We start from the raw sequence: 17,012 nt of genomic DNA, 5'->3' as shown, positions 1-17,012 counted from the left end.
AATAAAAACATGGTGGCAAAGTGCTGAAATGAGAGACACAAGTATATTACATTAGCGTATCTTTCACCTGACCCTGAGCTAATTTTAAAAAAAACATAGAAAACTTGACTACTGTCGTTGCAGTAATCCAGAGCTGCCATTTTGAATGAGTCAGTCTCCTTTCACGGGAGCGGAACCAAACAGCGGAACCCGGACGTTATCCAGGTCAACACCTACTGTTGTGTTCTGCTTTTCAAACCAGGAAGATGGATTTGCTGTCGAACAAATGGGTCGTTAATTTGCTTGTTTGTTGGTTTTCCATTGGTGAGTTGTAATCTAACAGTACTCAATTTACGTGTGTACGTATCTGTTAATGAGCGGAGTGTGTTTCTTTATCAGGCGGTTAGCTTTTTGTACTTCTTCGTGCTCGGAGCTAGCCGAATGCTAGGTTAGTTAGCGTTAGCAAAAGCTACCCTGTTCGGCTTCATTCTCGATTGCCGGGTTTTTTAATACAAGTTTTACAATGAGGTCCAGCACTGCAGCAATTCGTAACCCATCTCCATAAATTGGAAGTTTAGGAATACGTCTAGTTGTCTTTTTATTAAATTATTTTTATGAGTTTTCTCTTGAGACAGTCACAGGTCGGGTCTGCCCTCTTGATATGAACGACCCAGCATCAGCGTGACTGCTCGTGATTCCCCTGCCGCGGCCGCCCGGAGCTCGAGGGATTAAATGCTTGAACGTTATGCCAAATTACACAATAATCTTTAGTTGTTTAATGTTGATTTGGTTATCACAAAAATCTCAAAGCAAGTGAAGCACAAATGAAGTGACTTTCAAGTATTTAGGGTACCCTGGTAAATTCGGCATATAGGTGACCCACCAAAACAGCTCTATGTTTTAATTAAAACGTGGTTAAACAGTACTTTAACGTTACTACGGCTTTGTGGGAAAGGTTTGGGACCAACAGGTGTAAAAAGCCGAGGAGCGCAAATTGTTTTGAAAACGCTGAATGTTGGCCTGTTGGATGAAAGTCATACCAGTGTCTTGAAATAAGCGCAATGGGCACTGGGTTCACAAAGTAAGTATACTTGTCTGAGTTACATTGCCACCATTTTGAAAGCACCTGCCTGTGATTTTCTTCAAAGTGAAAACGTCAGCTGCCTTCTGCAGATTATCTATTCAAAAGAGATGTGGTTTCAAGTCTAAAATTAGAAATGCACTTTTGCTTGTGAGAGTTAAAGGGTGTGACTTTCATTTTAGCTTCTCAGATCACTTTAAACAAACTCATCTGTGACAGCGATTTTTTTTCCTTCATCATGTAGTCTTGATAAAAGCTATACCTGCTGTTATATTGCTCTCCTTGTTGCAATTGTTAAAGAGCTTTTTCCTTTGCAGGTGTCGGCTGTAATTCAGTGGAAAAGAAAATCTATGTGCATCTCAATAACACTGTCCCGTGTGTGCGACTGCTCAATGCAACTCATCAAATAGGCTGCCAGTGTGAGTAAAGCAATAGATTAAAGTGATGCTAAGCACTTGTCATGAGAGTCCAACGAGCATCTGGGACACTCATGACAAGTAGAAATACTTGTTACAGTTTGTACATCTTAATTGTAGAGTGTGTATGCTTTTGGCCTTTGAGTGTCTTTCTTTCACTTGTTTTTTTTTGTTTGTTTGTACTTGTGAGTAAAATGCCTACTACACAGTCTACTGAAAACAGTGTTTTCAAAGATTTTTGAGGGTCAGCACTGAATTTCAGAAGTAGATGAAAGCGCAGAAGTTGCAGATGAACTAGACATTTTCTGTGATTAATATCTGACTACCGGAAGCTGTTAGATGGTAGTGTTGTCTAACTTCAAAAGCCCCAGCAGCAGCACTTTTCTCTTTGCTGCATCAAAACATTTCATCCTAGAACCTTTCCGCTAAAAGAGAACAGGTCTGGTGGACACACACAGTGGTCAAATAAGCTTTAAGGACATTTTTATCTAGCACAGCTGTTGTACCTCATATGACAGATGCTGATATTTAATTTCCTCTCTTGGACTTTAGCCCATTTGTCAGGTAATGTGGGTGTGCTCCATGTGCTCGAGTCAGAGGAAAACTTGGACTGGGTCCTGCGCACTGGGCCCAATCCACCTTATCTGGTTATCCTGGAGTCGCAGCTCTTCAACAGGTACCGTTAACATGTCTCACTCTGCAGAGGGAGTACCTACAGTATTTCCTAATGAGAGTAAGGGTCATTGAATACTGCATTGTATTACTGTGTTAGAAATCAAGATGGTTTATCGCTGTTCCAAACAGATATATGTGTTAAATAATAGTGAAAATAAGTGCTAGTAGTTAGTAAGTCCTCAGCATTTCTTTCAGGTATGTAACATTTTTTCTATTTAGAGTAGCAGATAGGGGAGACGTTTTAACATTAGGACACGGCAGTAAAACCCAATTAGTCATAAGCTGCCAGTAGCAGAGATCTGCATTACAGTTAAAATGGGAAATTTTAGTTTAACCCCGAGGGAAGACACTTGAACCGCATTTCAAACCCATGTCTGACCTGTATTTGTACCTGTATCGTTTCCACTGCCCCGTGCCGTCTGTCTGTTCATCAGATCCATCATGATGAAGTTGAAAAACGGCTCCGGCAGGGTGGCTGGCGTCGCTGTTGTGGCGCCAAACACCAACCCGCTTGAGGGCTTCTCTCCACACACCACCTGCCCCAATGAGAACACAGGTGAGTGAGGGTTTGCCTGCTGAGACTTGTCCCTTAGTATTACACCAGTTAAAGAAATGAATTATAGTTTTATGATCTTCAGAGGGCACAGCACATGAAAGTACAAGCTGTAGTGGGTTCAGTTTTCATGCTGTGTGAACTGTTTCTGCAACATTGTAGTGTCACCATATAGTCATGTGTGACCTCACAACACAGATTTAATGTCTCATCATTTTATTTCTACCCTTCAATTTATTCTGTGTCGCAGAGGTATCACAAATTCAAGGCTGCATGTGTGACCTGAGTTACTTTTTTAACTGGGCAAGAATAGCCTGAGACACACAGGGCAATAGGTCATAGTACAGTACTTTTAATAAGCTAAACTTCATGTTTTGTTATTATACAGTGTTCTGGAAGTGTTTTTTTCCAAGTCTGTATTCCCATTTAAAATGTTCCTTTTAATCATTTAATGTAAAATGCTACAGATTTATGTGATGACCAGCAGTTTTAATTATTTCAGTTTAATTTCTAAGACATCATGTCATGTCCGTCAGCTTGATGGATGGCCCTAAATACTACAATACCCATAAACTTCTGCCACCATTGCTATAGAGAAGAAGTCAGTCAGACCTGTAGCATATTCAAAATGCATTGTCAGTTTCATTTTGAACAAAATTCGGCACTATAGTTGTTAAATTAACCCAGAATCCAATACTGAGTTGATTTAAGATGTAGATTGTATACGAATTTTAAGCATATCGATTGGATGTTTCTTGCTGAAATACAATTCAGGAATCATAGTTACCTTCTCCCCTTAAGTTTTTATGCACACAGGCTTGTGCCATCAGAGAATCAGATATTTTCTAATGCAGTTGTGCTGACGGTTCGATTTCATGCCCATCCAAGCCTGGAAAACATTCCAAATAGATTGTTTAAAGAGAAAATAAATGGGACATTTACTTCCAGAACCACAGTTGCATCATCAGCTGTTTTGACACCGATCAATATGGAAAAAAAATCCTAATTCATGCCAAAAAACAAAATATGAAAAATCCAGTGGATGCATATCATATCATGTTGATAACTGATTACATTTGTCAAGCATGTCAAGTGTAGAAATCAGGGAAATGGATACCAAGACTATCTGTAGCTTCAGATTACTTACAGGATGTCAAAGGAATCTGCTCATGCACTACACACTTAATGAGTGCCTGCTTTATTGTTACGACTGCTAACTGCACTCTGCGTATTTCCCTCAGGCGTGTATACAGAGAGCTACGATCCAGCCATGGCACATTGTAACATGACTACGTGGAACCCTTTGGGAAACGGTCTGTCCTATGAGGAGTACGACTTCCCCATCTTCTCTCTGAAAGAAGACAATGACACTCAGGTCATACGACAGGTAATATCACAGTGAAGTTTGCAAAAAAACCCAATCTTTTTCCCTGTTAGTCCCTTTGGTGTAATCACTTCATTTTTACAGTTGCTGTCACAAAATGACAGTCTAATTGTTCTCCATTTGCCTCTGGTAAATCCTTTACAAACATTTCAGTTACAATCAAATCTAATCTGAACTTGTTCCGGTTGCGGTTGTGGATATTAAGATTAGGCATGATGCCAGTGAGGCTTCTTCAGCAGCACTTAAGATCATCTCCTCTCTAAAGCTGGCATGTTAAGGCACATTATATTGAGACGATTTGTCAGAACCCACAAATCATTAGCTGCTTTTCCATAATTGTATGTAACAAAAACAGGCAGATCATATTACATGGGTTTTGAATATCTGCTTCTGATGCTCTGCAAGTGTGCATATGATCGTCCCCCTCAGCGGGCCTTATGTTTTCATAGAATAGAGCTAACATTGCTGAGCTGCTGAGCTCAGCATGACCCGCGACTCTCTATTTTTATCTCAGCTTTCAGTTTGAGCTTGCTGATAACGGTGGAGTTAAGATTTAAACATGCCTGTTAACTCTTTGTACTGCTCTGTGAAGGACTCAGTTTTAGTGCTTTCTGAAACATTGGCTTTGTCGAGAGGCTAAATTTATGTCACAGTTTCTTTCTGTGAGTTTAAAACTTTGCAGGTGCTTCCTGTTTCAGGTAAGATGGCAGGGTAGACGAGGGAAACTGTTCTGTAAACAGTTTGACGTTTGATCCCCAGATGTCAGAGTGATAAATTAAGTCCCAGACGTGGTAGTTAGAGTATTCCTGTGCCCAAACCTGCCAGTGTGCCCCTGAGCAAGAGCACCAGGCCCAATTGTACATGTTCCAACTTGTTCTTAGGATTGAAAGGTATTTAAGGTTTGTTAAAATACCATATTTTGATTGTGGTTTCTGTGTCTGTTAAAAAAACAACAACACACACACACGAAGAGATTTCCATGTATGATTTTCTCCATTTGCAGTGTTACATGGACCACAATCGCCCTGTGAACGGCAGCAATCCTCAGTACCCGCTGTGTGCCATGCAGCTCTACTCTCACATGTCTGCTGTCACTGACACAGCCACCTGCATGAGGAGAAATGACATCAATTTTAGCATCAGCCCAGGTATTTACACAGCACGAATAAATACAATCTATTTAAATACTGGGAAATAGTCAATGGTTGAAGCCTGAATACTGCAGACTGGGGTGAATTTGTTTAAGATCTGAACATTTAATATGGAAGGTATGATGGAACCGAAGAAGAGGCTGCAGTACTATCTGCAAGCAGATAGATAGCTATGAACCTATTCAACTTTCTGAGACAAAAATAACCACGTGCCTCTCCAAAACCAGACCCAACAAAGCCCCGGGACCTGATGGGCTGAGATGAAGGGTGCTTAAAGTATGCTCCAACCAGTTTAAAGGGCCTGTCACTCAGTTGTTTCAGACTTTGCTTAATAGATGTATTTCTCCACACTAATGGAAAACATCTACAGTAAGACCTGTGCCTGCAGTCTCTGGAGCAACATCTTTAAAAGATCTTAGACCAGTTGTTCTCATGTCACTCTAAGCTAATTGTATGGAGGAAGTTGTCAGCATCCATCTTAAGTCCTCTGTGGGGGATCAACTCGACCCCCTACAGTTTGTTTATAATTTACACAGTTGAACAGAGGATGCTACTCTCACTATAGTGGACCAAACAGCGAAACACCTACAACAACCAAAATAATTTGCATGTGTTCTTTTTATTGATCATAACGCTGCTCTTAACACTATGCAAACTGACACTCCATTAGAACGGCTTTTTGCATGCTGTAACCACTGTTGTTTTGCATTTATACAAATAGAATCACTGCCCACAGCAGTAATGTCAAGCTGTATAAATATGATGTAGCTCTTGATATGGCTCTTGTTGGTCTTTTCCTAAAAGATAATGCCATGTATAAAGTGGTGTACTTTAATCCTGCTGTCATACTCAATAACTTGCCTGTAGAAAAAGTAAAACATTTTAAGAATTTGGGCACAATTATTGATCAGACCCTAACTTTTAATGAAAACTCAAAGAGCATTTTAAGAAAGCCAATCAGCACTTGTTTTTATTAGGATGCTGAGGAGCTTTGGGTTTAGCTAACACGTACTTGAAATGGCATACAGAGGCCCGGTTGAAAGCATTTTGTCATTTAACACACCATCATGGCATGGCACCCTGGGTGCAAAGAGCAAAAACGAGCTCTCTAAGATTGCAACATTGCAGGGAAGGTGATTGGCACGTCCTAGAAACAACTCTGCAATATATTTAATAGTCCTGTACGCAGGAGGCCAACCATATAATTGCATATACCTCACATCCATTACACTAAGTGTTTGAGCTGCTCCTGTCTGGCTGTCAATTTATGGTCCCAAGAACCAGCCAGAACAGATGAATGAAGTCCTTTATTCACAAATTGACTGCATCAGGGGATGTTGTTATTTATTAAGATGTGCCCTCTTTCATTATTTTTATATCTTATTGTTCCTACCTGCCTCTTTGCGATGTTGTATTGTATCTATCTATCTATCTGTCTGTCTATCTGTGTAAGTCCATATTTGTTCTTCTTCTGTGTCTCCCTTTAGAGATTGTTTGTGACCCACTGGGTGACTATAATGTGTGGGCCTCCACCAGGCCTGTCAACAACACAGCCAAGGGCCATAAGATGTGGGAGAGTGTGGTCATAGCAGCAGCTAGGGTGAGTTACAGGAAAGAGTCCTAAAAAAAAGGATGAAATAGTCCTATACCGGTATTTCACTAACAGTACAACATTTGTTTGGTATTAGCATGTCAGTTCATGAACATCACTGAAATTTCTTCAGCTAGTATCGGCAGTGATCTCACTCACTTTGAAAGCCTTCCAGTATTAAAGCCAAGGCCAATCTAACATTACCCTGCTTTGTGTTGTATGCCTTGTGATGTAACAGTTAACAGTTCGTGTTACTGGCATTATTTCTGTGCTTTGCTTCTTGTGTAAACATTTTTCCTGCTTTATGTTGTTGAGAACAAGAGCTATGAGAACAAAACAGCAAAAAAATCAGCTATTTAATATCATTGTAAATTGTGTGTTTTTAGTTTTTAGGCTTTTGGTCAGACAAAACAAGACAAATCAATCATTAGAGGAAAAAACCCCCAGCAGATTACTTATTGTCGGTAAAGCAGAAGTCTGGCTGCATTTCCTCATAACTGAGGTCACATTTTGATTTATGCGGTGATTTAAAAACAGATCATTACAAGTTGAACTGCTTACTTAGATACGATGTCTGCTTGATGGACCTCCTTCTCCTCCCCTCTGCAGCTGGACAGCAGGTCCTTTTTCTTTGAAGTTGCTCCAGGAGTAGAGAGTGGAGTCTCAGGGTTTGTCACTCTGCTGGCAGCCGCTCACGCTCTGCGAAATGCCACCCAGGAGGCCCCACCTAACCGCACCATCTTCTATACCTTCTTTCAAGGGGTTAGTCATTACCTCATCACTGTATGCACCACTGTCCTTGACAAACATACCAAATTTAATGTACTGCCAGCCTCACTCATATTTAACCGTTTGACTCCAGGAGACCTTCGACTACATTGGCAGCTCAAGGATGGTGTATGATATGGAGAACAAAAACTTTGCTGTGGACCTGGACAATGTTCACTCAGTGCTGGAGATAGGACAGGTATGTATGGTAGACTTTTCCGGTAAACTACTGTGTTTGGTATATATCAACCTGAACAGCCATCAAAATTTAAGGGAATAGTTAATGAAACATTTAAAAAAGAGTGAAAGGTGCTGCTTGTAATTTTTTCCAACACTAGAAGCAATGTTATACCTGAATTTCAGATACCAGTTTGCAGATACCAAAACAATGTTGTTCAAAACTTTAAAAAATATGATTTAAATTAGAATGCATCTGAGCAAAGAATAATCAAAAACACAAGTAATTTGATCAGTCAGCTTTTGGTACTTGACAAATTTTGATATTTGGTTGGTTCAAAAAAGTATTAAGGTCTGATAGCCAACCTAAACAGATGCCTTTCAAACATGACTCATGAAACCATAATTAACAATAAAAATCATGTTTTATATTATTACTACATTTTAAACAGTCTGTTTAATATGTCAAACATGTTGATGCCAAAATAATTACAGCTGCATCTGGTACCCTTTACATTACTGCTGTGAACAAAATCAGTAAAGAATATTATGTGCTTGACCTTTTATCAGTTTAATGTTATAAGATGTACATCATGTTTTTGTTAATGTGCAGAGTTTTAACAGCTTAACGTACTTAAAATACAAAATAGGAGTAATTGTTTTCTATCACATTTGGAATTGGTGGTTTTCTGAACACAGTTACTGTCTTTAAAATGCATTACATAAAGGGTTTTTGTTTTATTTGATCTAAAATTCATATGAGGCACACATTGCCCAAAAACAGATTGTTTTTTTAAAAAGTGCAACAATTTGTGCATGCAGTATTGCACCAAGCACACAGCAATCGCCAGGAAATGCATAGCCAGGACACTGCCCTGTGTTTTTGGCATGGAATTATAAGACCCAGACAAATGAGCTCAGTAGGATGATTTTGACGAACTCCAAAAGTAATCCAAAGCATTTAGAATATGTCCCTTAGTTTGAGTAGTCTAATATAATCTGTTTCAAATTACAGTGAAAGGCATGTACTCAGTCATCAGTACCCCCCAACACTGTCTGTGTGTGTAGTATATTAACAAATGTAATCTGTTCACCTCAGGTGGGACTTCGTGCTGATTCCAGGCTGTGGCTTCACTCTGATCCTGTGTCAAGGAAGAACAGCAGTGTCAATGACGAGGTTTGTATCCGTGTATATTCAAAGCCTCCTCCTCATACATCACTACTCCACCACCACAGGACGTGAACAATGGTCCCTATGGGGGAAAATTAAAATTGATAGCATAATGTATCTAAATGTACCTTTTAAATGTACCGTTTGAAGTGCCTGAGCTTCTGAATGATTTATTAAACCAAATCCAACACGGGGAAAGAGATTAAAACAAGAGTACTATAAACATTGTAAGAATGTACTGTGAACAATAAGAAGCATAAAAATAAAACTAGAGATACTGTATTCAACATATAGTAAATACTAAATACAAAAGTGTATTGTTGAATCATAAATTCAACCAAAAAAGGATTTCAGATTGTGCGAGGCTGAGTCCACGGATTTCTAAGTTGATTAACTGTAAACATTTAAGAGTAGGCTTGGATATTGAAGCAGAACAGCGATAAAAGATTTAGCCCTATTGTATGTATAACATTTATTTTTTCATTTCTGTGAATGATCTCTCTCAGGTGAGGACGCTCATAGAGAACTTGCAGTCGGCTGCCACAGGTTTAAACGTCTCACTGAACGAGCCAGGTTTCTCTCAGCCGCTCCCGCCCTCATCCTTCCAGCGTTTCCTACGAGCTCGGCCAATCCCTGGGATTGTTATCGAGGATCACCAGTCTGCTTTCACCAACAGGTGATTCACTATCATTACACACTGTCATATTTAATTACAATCATAGTATCTGCATCGCCTCAAGGAGTTGGCATGTTTTGTTGATTTATTTTTCCTGTTCTGTGTGCAGGTTCTATGAGAGTATGTACGATAATGCAGAGTACCTAAACGTATCTTACCCTTCAAATCTATCACCGGAGGAGCAGCTGGAGTTTGTCACTGACACTGCTAAGGTATTGCTGTTAATCATCATTTGCTCTTTAATCAGCTTTGCAAAGCCTGTCCTCACCTTCTACTGCACTTCCTGTGGTTGGTCAGATATAATTTCAAGTAGACAGCTGAAAGTTTTCTAATTTGCTCTGATAGTCACATGAAACCTCTTATATCAGATTATGTACCATGTTCAGGGCTGCTGTTTGTCTTTCTTCTGCAACTGATTTTGGTGGTGAAAAGTAACAGCAGCTGTTGAGGAAACATTTCTCTTTTAAATGTTCAACCAAGAACAGTATAAAAAAATACAGTATAGTAGACGTAAGTGATGGGTCATGTTGTTGCAGATCGATTCTTCATTCTAAAAAAAAAAATAGTCATACTCATTTTATCTTAGTTTTCTGTGTTTGCGAGTTGTGAGTAGCAGGTAGTTGTGTCATCATCTAAACCCTTTCTCACTGCTCACTGACTCAGTCAGTTCTATTGGGACAAGTCAAAACTAGTCTGGTAGTATTTAAGCTGTCTTCTTGTTGCCACTGTATAATTTACTTTTGAGAAATTCACACAGATGTTGTTGGGAAGCAACTAATAAAGTTTTTTCTGCATTTCTCTTCGTGCATCGTTCAGGCTCTGACTGAAGTGGCCACCTTGGTGGCCCGGGCTTTGTACATACAAGCAGGAGGAGCTGCAGCCCAGCTGAACAGCATCAACGCAGACCCTCAAATAGTAAGCTTTCATTTTGGAGTTAGTAAAATAAGTTTCAAACTATTCAGCTATCTAATCTACAAGTTCACTGTTTCTACAGTATATACTATATCTGTCCCTTCTCCACAGCCTTTCTCCACCTGAATAGCTCCGTACTTTGTCCCTTGCTTATCTGTTCCGCTCAACTGCTCCACATGAAAGATTGCAAAACCGAGAAAAGTCTTAAAATGTCTGTAGTTATTTTATTTAAAGTCAAGGTCTTTAATAGCTTGAAGATAGCATTTTATATCTGAATTTAAGTTTAGAGGTTGCTCTTACTTCATTCTCTTACAGTGAGAACTTAAGGCACTAATGCACATTATCTTTTGATATACAGTGTCAAAAATTGATGTCATTTTCTTGCAGCAACATTGGTATTAATGTTCCAAATTATTATCCCTAAGAATGTCTGTAACTTAGGGGTTGATTAATCTGCAAACACCCTGTTTTTATTGTTGAGCCCTCACCTTACTGCCAACCAAACCAGCAACAAGGAACTAGTGGCGACACGAGACTGACTGTTGTGTCACCTTACATCACCTGTGTCTCAACCAAAAAATTGCACTTGAACATGTTACAAAGACTTCAGCCAAGGGCCAACTAGTACATATGTTCTGCGTCTGCGTGAGAGGAAATAACTCTCCATAGCAGCAGGCAGCGGTAGTCTGAATTCATTACTCAGAAAGGAAAACTGAAAGACTGTTAGAGTGGTTTCATTCACCAACAGGCTCCACCAGCTCCAATGCCGATTCACCATGCTGAATCAATCCAAAAAAAGCTGACAAGGGCCAACTTGTGCCAACCATGCGGTACACACCGCAAAAACAAGGGCGACAGATGCTCACTGATGGCCCAACAATAACTGACAACGGTCTGCCCACTTGCCGTGTCAGGGCCCTAACCCTCACATGACATTTACCTTTTTAGATCCTTTTATTCGCAGAAGTGTCTTCTTCTAACTGTTTTCTCTTCCTCAGGTGACCCGGATGCTGTATGGTTTCCTCGTTCGGTCAAATAACTCCTGGTTCCAGCAACTAGTCCCCTCTGACCTCATGAGCCATCTGAGTAAGTTGGGATACAAGCTAATCCTTTTTTAATTTTGTATTTGCTGGACTCATACAAAAGTGGCAGAAAATAATTGATTATGTTTTCTTTTGAAGCCACTGGGGGAAATGATAAATATCACCACTTATATGTGTATATTTACTCTTGCTTGCTTGTATTAATAAAACTTTATAGACATTCAGCTACCTGAATTTGCTCTGATGGATCCTCTGCTTGTCTAGAGGTAAATATTTGACAGCTACATTATTTCCAGACACAAGACTTTATTTTTTCTGTCTATCAGCTGACAAGCCCACAAACTTTTACGTCGGCGTGACCCAGCAATCAAGCGTACCGACCCTTCTGGTCCAGCACCTGCTGGCCAACCTGACTGGCACCACCGTCAACGTCACCAAAGAAGACTGCCAGAACCAGAGAGAGGATGAGAACGACAAAGAGAGCAAACATGTAAGGCCTAAAGTAGACTTTCTACACTCTTCAAAACAGCATGTCTTAAGATTTGAGACACTGGAACTAGTAGGAATTCACTTGGGACTACAACATCTGTTTACCTTTGTCCCCGTTTCCTCCCTCAGATGTATGTCTACACGTGGGTTCAAGGTGCTGCGCCTCCCAACAGCACAAAGAGGGAGGCTTTCTGTGTGCGCTCCACAGTTCGTCTCACCAAAGCGCTGTCCCCAGCTTTTGAGCTGCGGGAGTTCACCTCCAAAGATTATTCAACGTGGACAGAATCCCGGTGGAAGTCCATCAAAGGACGCATATTCCTGGTGGCGAGTCACGAACTTGAGGTAAACTTTCCATTCACTCCTCAGAATCAAACAAAAACAGTTAATGCAGATTTAGCTCACAATTATGCTTAGCTAATTTTCTGTGGTTTCTTCTAATGGAATATTGGTTATTTTCGTAGTGTAGGAAGTCTGTAAGTTGGAACGCTGGCATACATCGTTCTTTCCTAGAGCAGGTAGTGGACAGAGCAGGAAGAGGTTTCAGCTGTGAAAAGTAAAACCATTACAAAAGCAACATACTCCCAGGTTCCACAGTGTTTCCCACAGCACCTAAAGCCCCTTTAACATTGTTAGGCCAGCTCATCGTTCTGAAAGGGACAGCCGGCAGGACGGGATCATGGGCGGCATGGATGTGATGTTTTGACAATGTAATATGTGTGCAACCCTCCAGGTCACAGGAAGGATAAGTGATCAGTTGATCAACACTGACCAGTTTTGAGAGTTCCTGAGTTTCCAGGCAGCTTTTTGTTTTTCTTCATTTTAGCAGGATGTGAAAAATGAACTTGCAGAGACTTGAAACATGTGTGATAAAGGTGATCCATCATACTGAGTATCTTGTCCCTGTTTGTTGTTGTACTGTCACACAACAGATGGGGGATAGCAGGGACTGTTGAAAGGAATCTGTCTTGTTAGGGTGGATAAGTGCCAGAGGATAAAACTGGGTGCCAAAAAGAAACCCTTTTCAATGTGACAGTGACCAAATATACCCTTCTCACAAAATGTTTGCTTATTGTTTGGCTTCTGACTTCAATTTTCTATCAGTACCGTTTGTGAATTCAGCACTTTCCACAGTCAGACTAACAAGTAGCATTTCCAAAATGCCAGCAATAAGTAACAACACAATCAAAGAAGATTTAATGCTGACAGTGATGGATCACCCATCTTGAACAAGGTTCAAGTCTCTGCAAGTTCGTTTACACATCATACTGAAATGAAACAAAACTCTCCACCTCACTGTCAGGTTTTCATTTAAAGCCGCAGTGCGTCGAATCCTCCAAATGATTCTAATGGAATACATTTTTGTAAAAATGAGACAGGTCTGGTAAAAAAATTGGCGTGCTTGTTTTCAGCCTGTTTCAGTGTAGCAGCATTCATCACTCTCTGCCATTATGTAACTTCTGAGACTACCAGAGGGGGTGCCAAAGTCAGATATGTTAAAATTCTGGACATGGTGACTTTAAAGCTGCACTTATCTAACATTTCTGTGCTAGTAATGTGTGAAATGAATACTCAGTTATATGAATAATTTCCATTACATGTGAGAAGTATTAATTATTTGAATGATCACCCAACCCGCAGCTCCCCTCAGCTCTATCTAGTATTACCTATATTTTAGCGTCTTTCAGGTCATTGTTTTGAATGTACAGCTCACAACAAATCAATGCAATCATTTCTGATAGGTTTATAGAAACCATCAACAGTATCGTGCAAACCCACCGTATGGTCCTTTAAAGTTTCTTCATAAGTTTTCCCAACGGCTAAGTGTTTGTTTGACTCCTCCAGATGTTGACGCTGGGCGTGGGCGTTGGCGTGCTGCTAACATCCCTGCTGGTGACGTACATCATGAGCTCAAAGGCAGACATACTCTTCAGCTCAGGGCGGGAGCCCGCAAACGCCACCTACTGATCCAGACTGCGGCAGCGCTGGCCCTCGACCACCACCACCACTACTTCTACTACTACTACTACTACTACAACTACTACTTCTATCCCAACCAGACATGGACAGGGACTTTTCTTTAAAACACACCACAAATAGGTACACAGACAGGTTAGACACAGCAGCAGAGGGGAGGGGGGTATTTTAAGACTTCGACGACGACTCCATGTTTATGGACTCCCTCAGGTGAGGCGTGACATGAGGACTGGACCGGACTGGATTGGCCTGGATGGATCTGGACTCATCAGGGTCAGAAAACACTGGTCAGGCACCAGCAGGCCCTGTCAGTGGAAAAGATGTTTATATTTCTTTTATTTTAGTTTTTTTTCCCTTTTTATTGTCAAAGAATGTTTTGTTTACTGTGTCATGGGATAGGCACTAAACATTGAGCATTATTTTGAGCGTGTGTGTGTGTGTGATTGTGAATATGTAAATGTGACTGAGTGTGTGGGCAATGGACTGTGGGATTCAGTGTGTATGGACAATTTTGAGTGAGAGTGTGTGTCTGAACTTTGTATGAGGATTGCGATGGTATGTGCAATACTGTAGCTGTCTTCTCTGTCAATGTAGTTAACTTAAAAATCAGTTCTAATAAGAAGAAACCACTTTTTGAGTCAATGAACAAATAGTTAAATTTAAGGTTTTGCAGAATCTGGAAATGTGTGGTGAAGTATTTTGATAAGTTTTAGGTCCTGGGATGTTGACAACAATCCTAAATATTTATATTGTTCAGTCCCAGTACACATATAACTACACGTGTATGTAGTTGTAGACCCACTGCAATTTCACATATTGTGATATTTGTGTGGAGGAAGAGGAATTTCCCAAGGAGTCTGGCGTAGCTGACAAACTCTTTATTTCATATCGATCAGCTGCCAAAAATTAAAAAAAAAAAAAAAAAAAATCCAGTCAGAAAATCTTGTGTTTTGACACTAAAAATGCACTGGTACTCTTTTTGGTTCGTACCTTTTTCACATGGTTTCTTTCAGTGATAACTTCTGAAAAATTGTGACAACACGCGAGAAGGTTTTAATTTTCTTGTAATGTAATGGCTGGAATCAATGACCAATTGTGATGCCTTGATGAAGAAATAAACATTGCTTCTTTTCCAGTTTTTCTTTCTTTGTTGACAAACTGCTGAAGTATAATTATTGTTCTGGCCTAAAGAGCTTGCTGTAATAAATGAAGGGAGTATGAACTGGAATAATGGCACTCAAAAAAAAAAAAAACACAGCAAATTTAATTATTGAAATACTGTGCCCCCGGTTAACCATTTTTTCTGTGGTAACACATTTTAGCAAACCTGCCTTTATCAAAGCACCTCAAGAGTCATCCCATCATCCACAAGGTGTGATGAGAAGGTGCTACAAGGAATAATGATATAAAATAAACACTTATTATCAGAAGTCATCCCTCAGTCATTTCTTTTGTGGTGCTCTGCAGAAGGTTTGTTTCCCAAAAATGTGTCATTGTAAAATGTAAAATAGTAAACTGAGGACAAATATTGGGAATTGTGTGTTGTTTGGAGTGCCAAAATCACAGTTCATATGTTTTTGTCACTTCAGTGTAGCACTTAAATCATGCAGAGAAAGCCCAATTGTCTCGTTTCGGATACATGACACCAGTGGTTCTCAGCCTTTTGACCTTTTGACCCCTTAAACGTCATACGTCAATGAGCTCTGTGCAGTTCATCGGGGGCGTTTTCTACTCTCAGAGCCTTGAAGATGGAAAACTACCATATCCAGTATTTCTCTAAATAGATAAGATAAACAGTAAAAGAAAATAAAAACTTCTAAGTTTGTGTAGAAGACCTACAATATGTTTGTGTTATCTCAAAATTAACCTTGTGAATGCTCCGATTTATCTGAGTGGGTCCCAAACCTCAGGTTGGGAAGCAAAGACATAAAAAAAACAACGTATTTAACTTTGTTTTTCAATCTAATGTTCTTCAAGAAGTTTAAATTTGTGGTGGTCTCTTGGGTTTGTTTTTACAGTAAGAAATTATTATACGAATCATTATTCAGGTCAAATACATTTTATGTATGGAGCCCAAAATTTTAATTTTTCCTCAGACAACTGCAATATACTCACAATGTATATTAAAAAAATATATATATATAACAGGCAGACATGCCATAGGTGTGTTACAGAGATACATAGAAGTTGAAATAGTAGAGTAGTAGAAACATTGGGAAAGAAAATAATTGTATATATTATGAAAATACCTGTGGAGGGAGAGTTGACATTTATTTCAATTGTAAAATTGGCCTTTGTTTGATGTTAAAACGTCATAAAAACACATGTAAAAAGTCTCCAAAGTAAGATGAAACGTTAAAGCACAAGTCATTACATGAACACGTTTAGTAAGATTTAACCAGTTGAAAAAAGACTACTTTGTCTAAAGGTAAATATAATGTATCAAAATAGGAGTAACTTTTTGCCTCTTAAATAATCTGACACCAAATCATTGAAAAACATCAATCCCATCAAAGAAATTAGTTAAAAAGCATTTTGCATTGATTTTTACATGGTGAGTGAGGGCAGGACATGATTCATCCAGCTTTTAATTTATTTTTGCAGGAGTATTACAGGGAAAATGACTCATTCTTTGGTTAGTAAAGAGGTTCTTCTATCAAAATGTCTTTAAATGTTGCAGCTCTGGACACATAAATGTTTCTTTACAGTTCCATAAAGGTCAGCCTATAAAAACAACATTCAGTGATGATGATGATGATGATGATGATAGTGGTGATGGTTTTGAAGGGTTATTTTTTTCAGCAGCTTCATTACTGTTCCTCTGTTTCATGAGCCAAGGGGCCCACTTACTTTGTGACATTATACTGTGCACTTCTCTCCTCAGAGCAGCATCACTGTGTGCGGTAATAAATGCGTTGTGGCTCAACCACACTGTTTCACAGGCTCTGTCCCCCAGGGGGAAACAGAGGAGG

The 17,012-nt window shown here is 39.6% G+C and overlaps 1 protein-coding gene across 1 annotated transcript; it reads left to right on the top strand.

Moving 5' to 3' along the window:
- The first annotated feature begins 147 nt into the window (after nt 1-147).
- Nucleotides 148-15,370, top strand: ncstn (nicastrin). Its single transcript, XM_049598227.1, has 17 exons — nt 148-303; nt 1,378-1,479; nt 2,029-2,152; nt 2,586-2,707; nt 3,946-4,091; nt 5,092-5,236; nt 6,727-6,839; nt 7,440-7,592; nt 7,693-7,797; nt 8,875-8,952; nt 9,453-9,622; nt 9,732-9,834; nt 10,439-10,537; nt 11,533-11,620; nt 11,904-12,067; nt 12,196-12,408; nt 13,909-15,370. Exons 1-17 carry the CDS (start codon nt 246-248, stop codon nt 14,029-14,031), a joined length of 2,106 nt encoding a protein of 701 aa, XP_049454184.1. The 5' UTR covers nt 148-245; the 3' UTR covers nt 14,032-15,370.
- The last annotated feature ends 1,642 nt before the right edge of the window (nt 15,371-17,012 follow it).

Source organism: Epinephelus fuscoguttatus, linkage group LG15, assembly GCF_011397635.1.
Source record: "Epinephelus fuscoguttatus linkage group LG15, E.fuscoguttatus.final_Chr_v1".
Classification (NCBI taxonomy): Eukaryota; Metazoa; Chordata; class Actinopteri; order Perciformes; family Serranidae; genus Epinephelus; species Epinephelus fuscoguttatus.
This window is presented reverse-complemented; position numbering and strand designations above follow the sequence as displayed.

Coding starts and splice junctions, on each gene's coding strand:
- ncstn (XM_049598227.1), top strand. CDS start 246: ATGGATTTGCTGTCGAACAAATGGGTCGTTAATTTGCTTGTTTGTTGG. Junction 6,840..7,439: donor TGGTCATAGCAGCAGCTAGG/GTGAGTTACAGG, acceptor TCCCCTCTGCAG/CTGGACAGCAGGTCCTTTTT. Junction 9,835..10,438: donor TTGTCACTGACACTGCTAAG/GTATTGCTGTTA, acceptor TGCATCGTTCAG/GCTCTGACTGAAGTGGCCAC.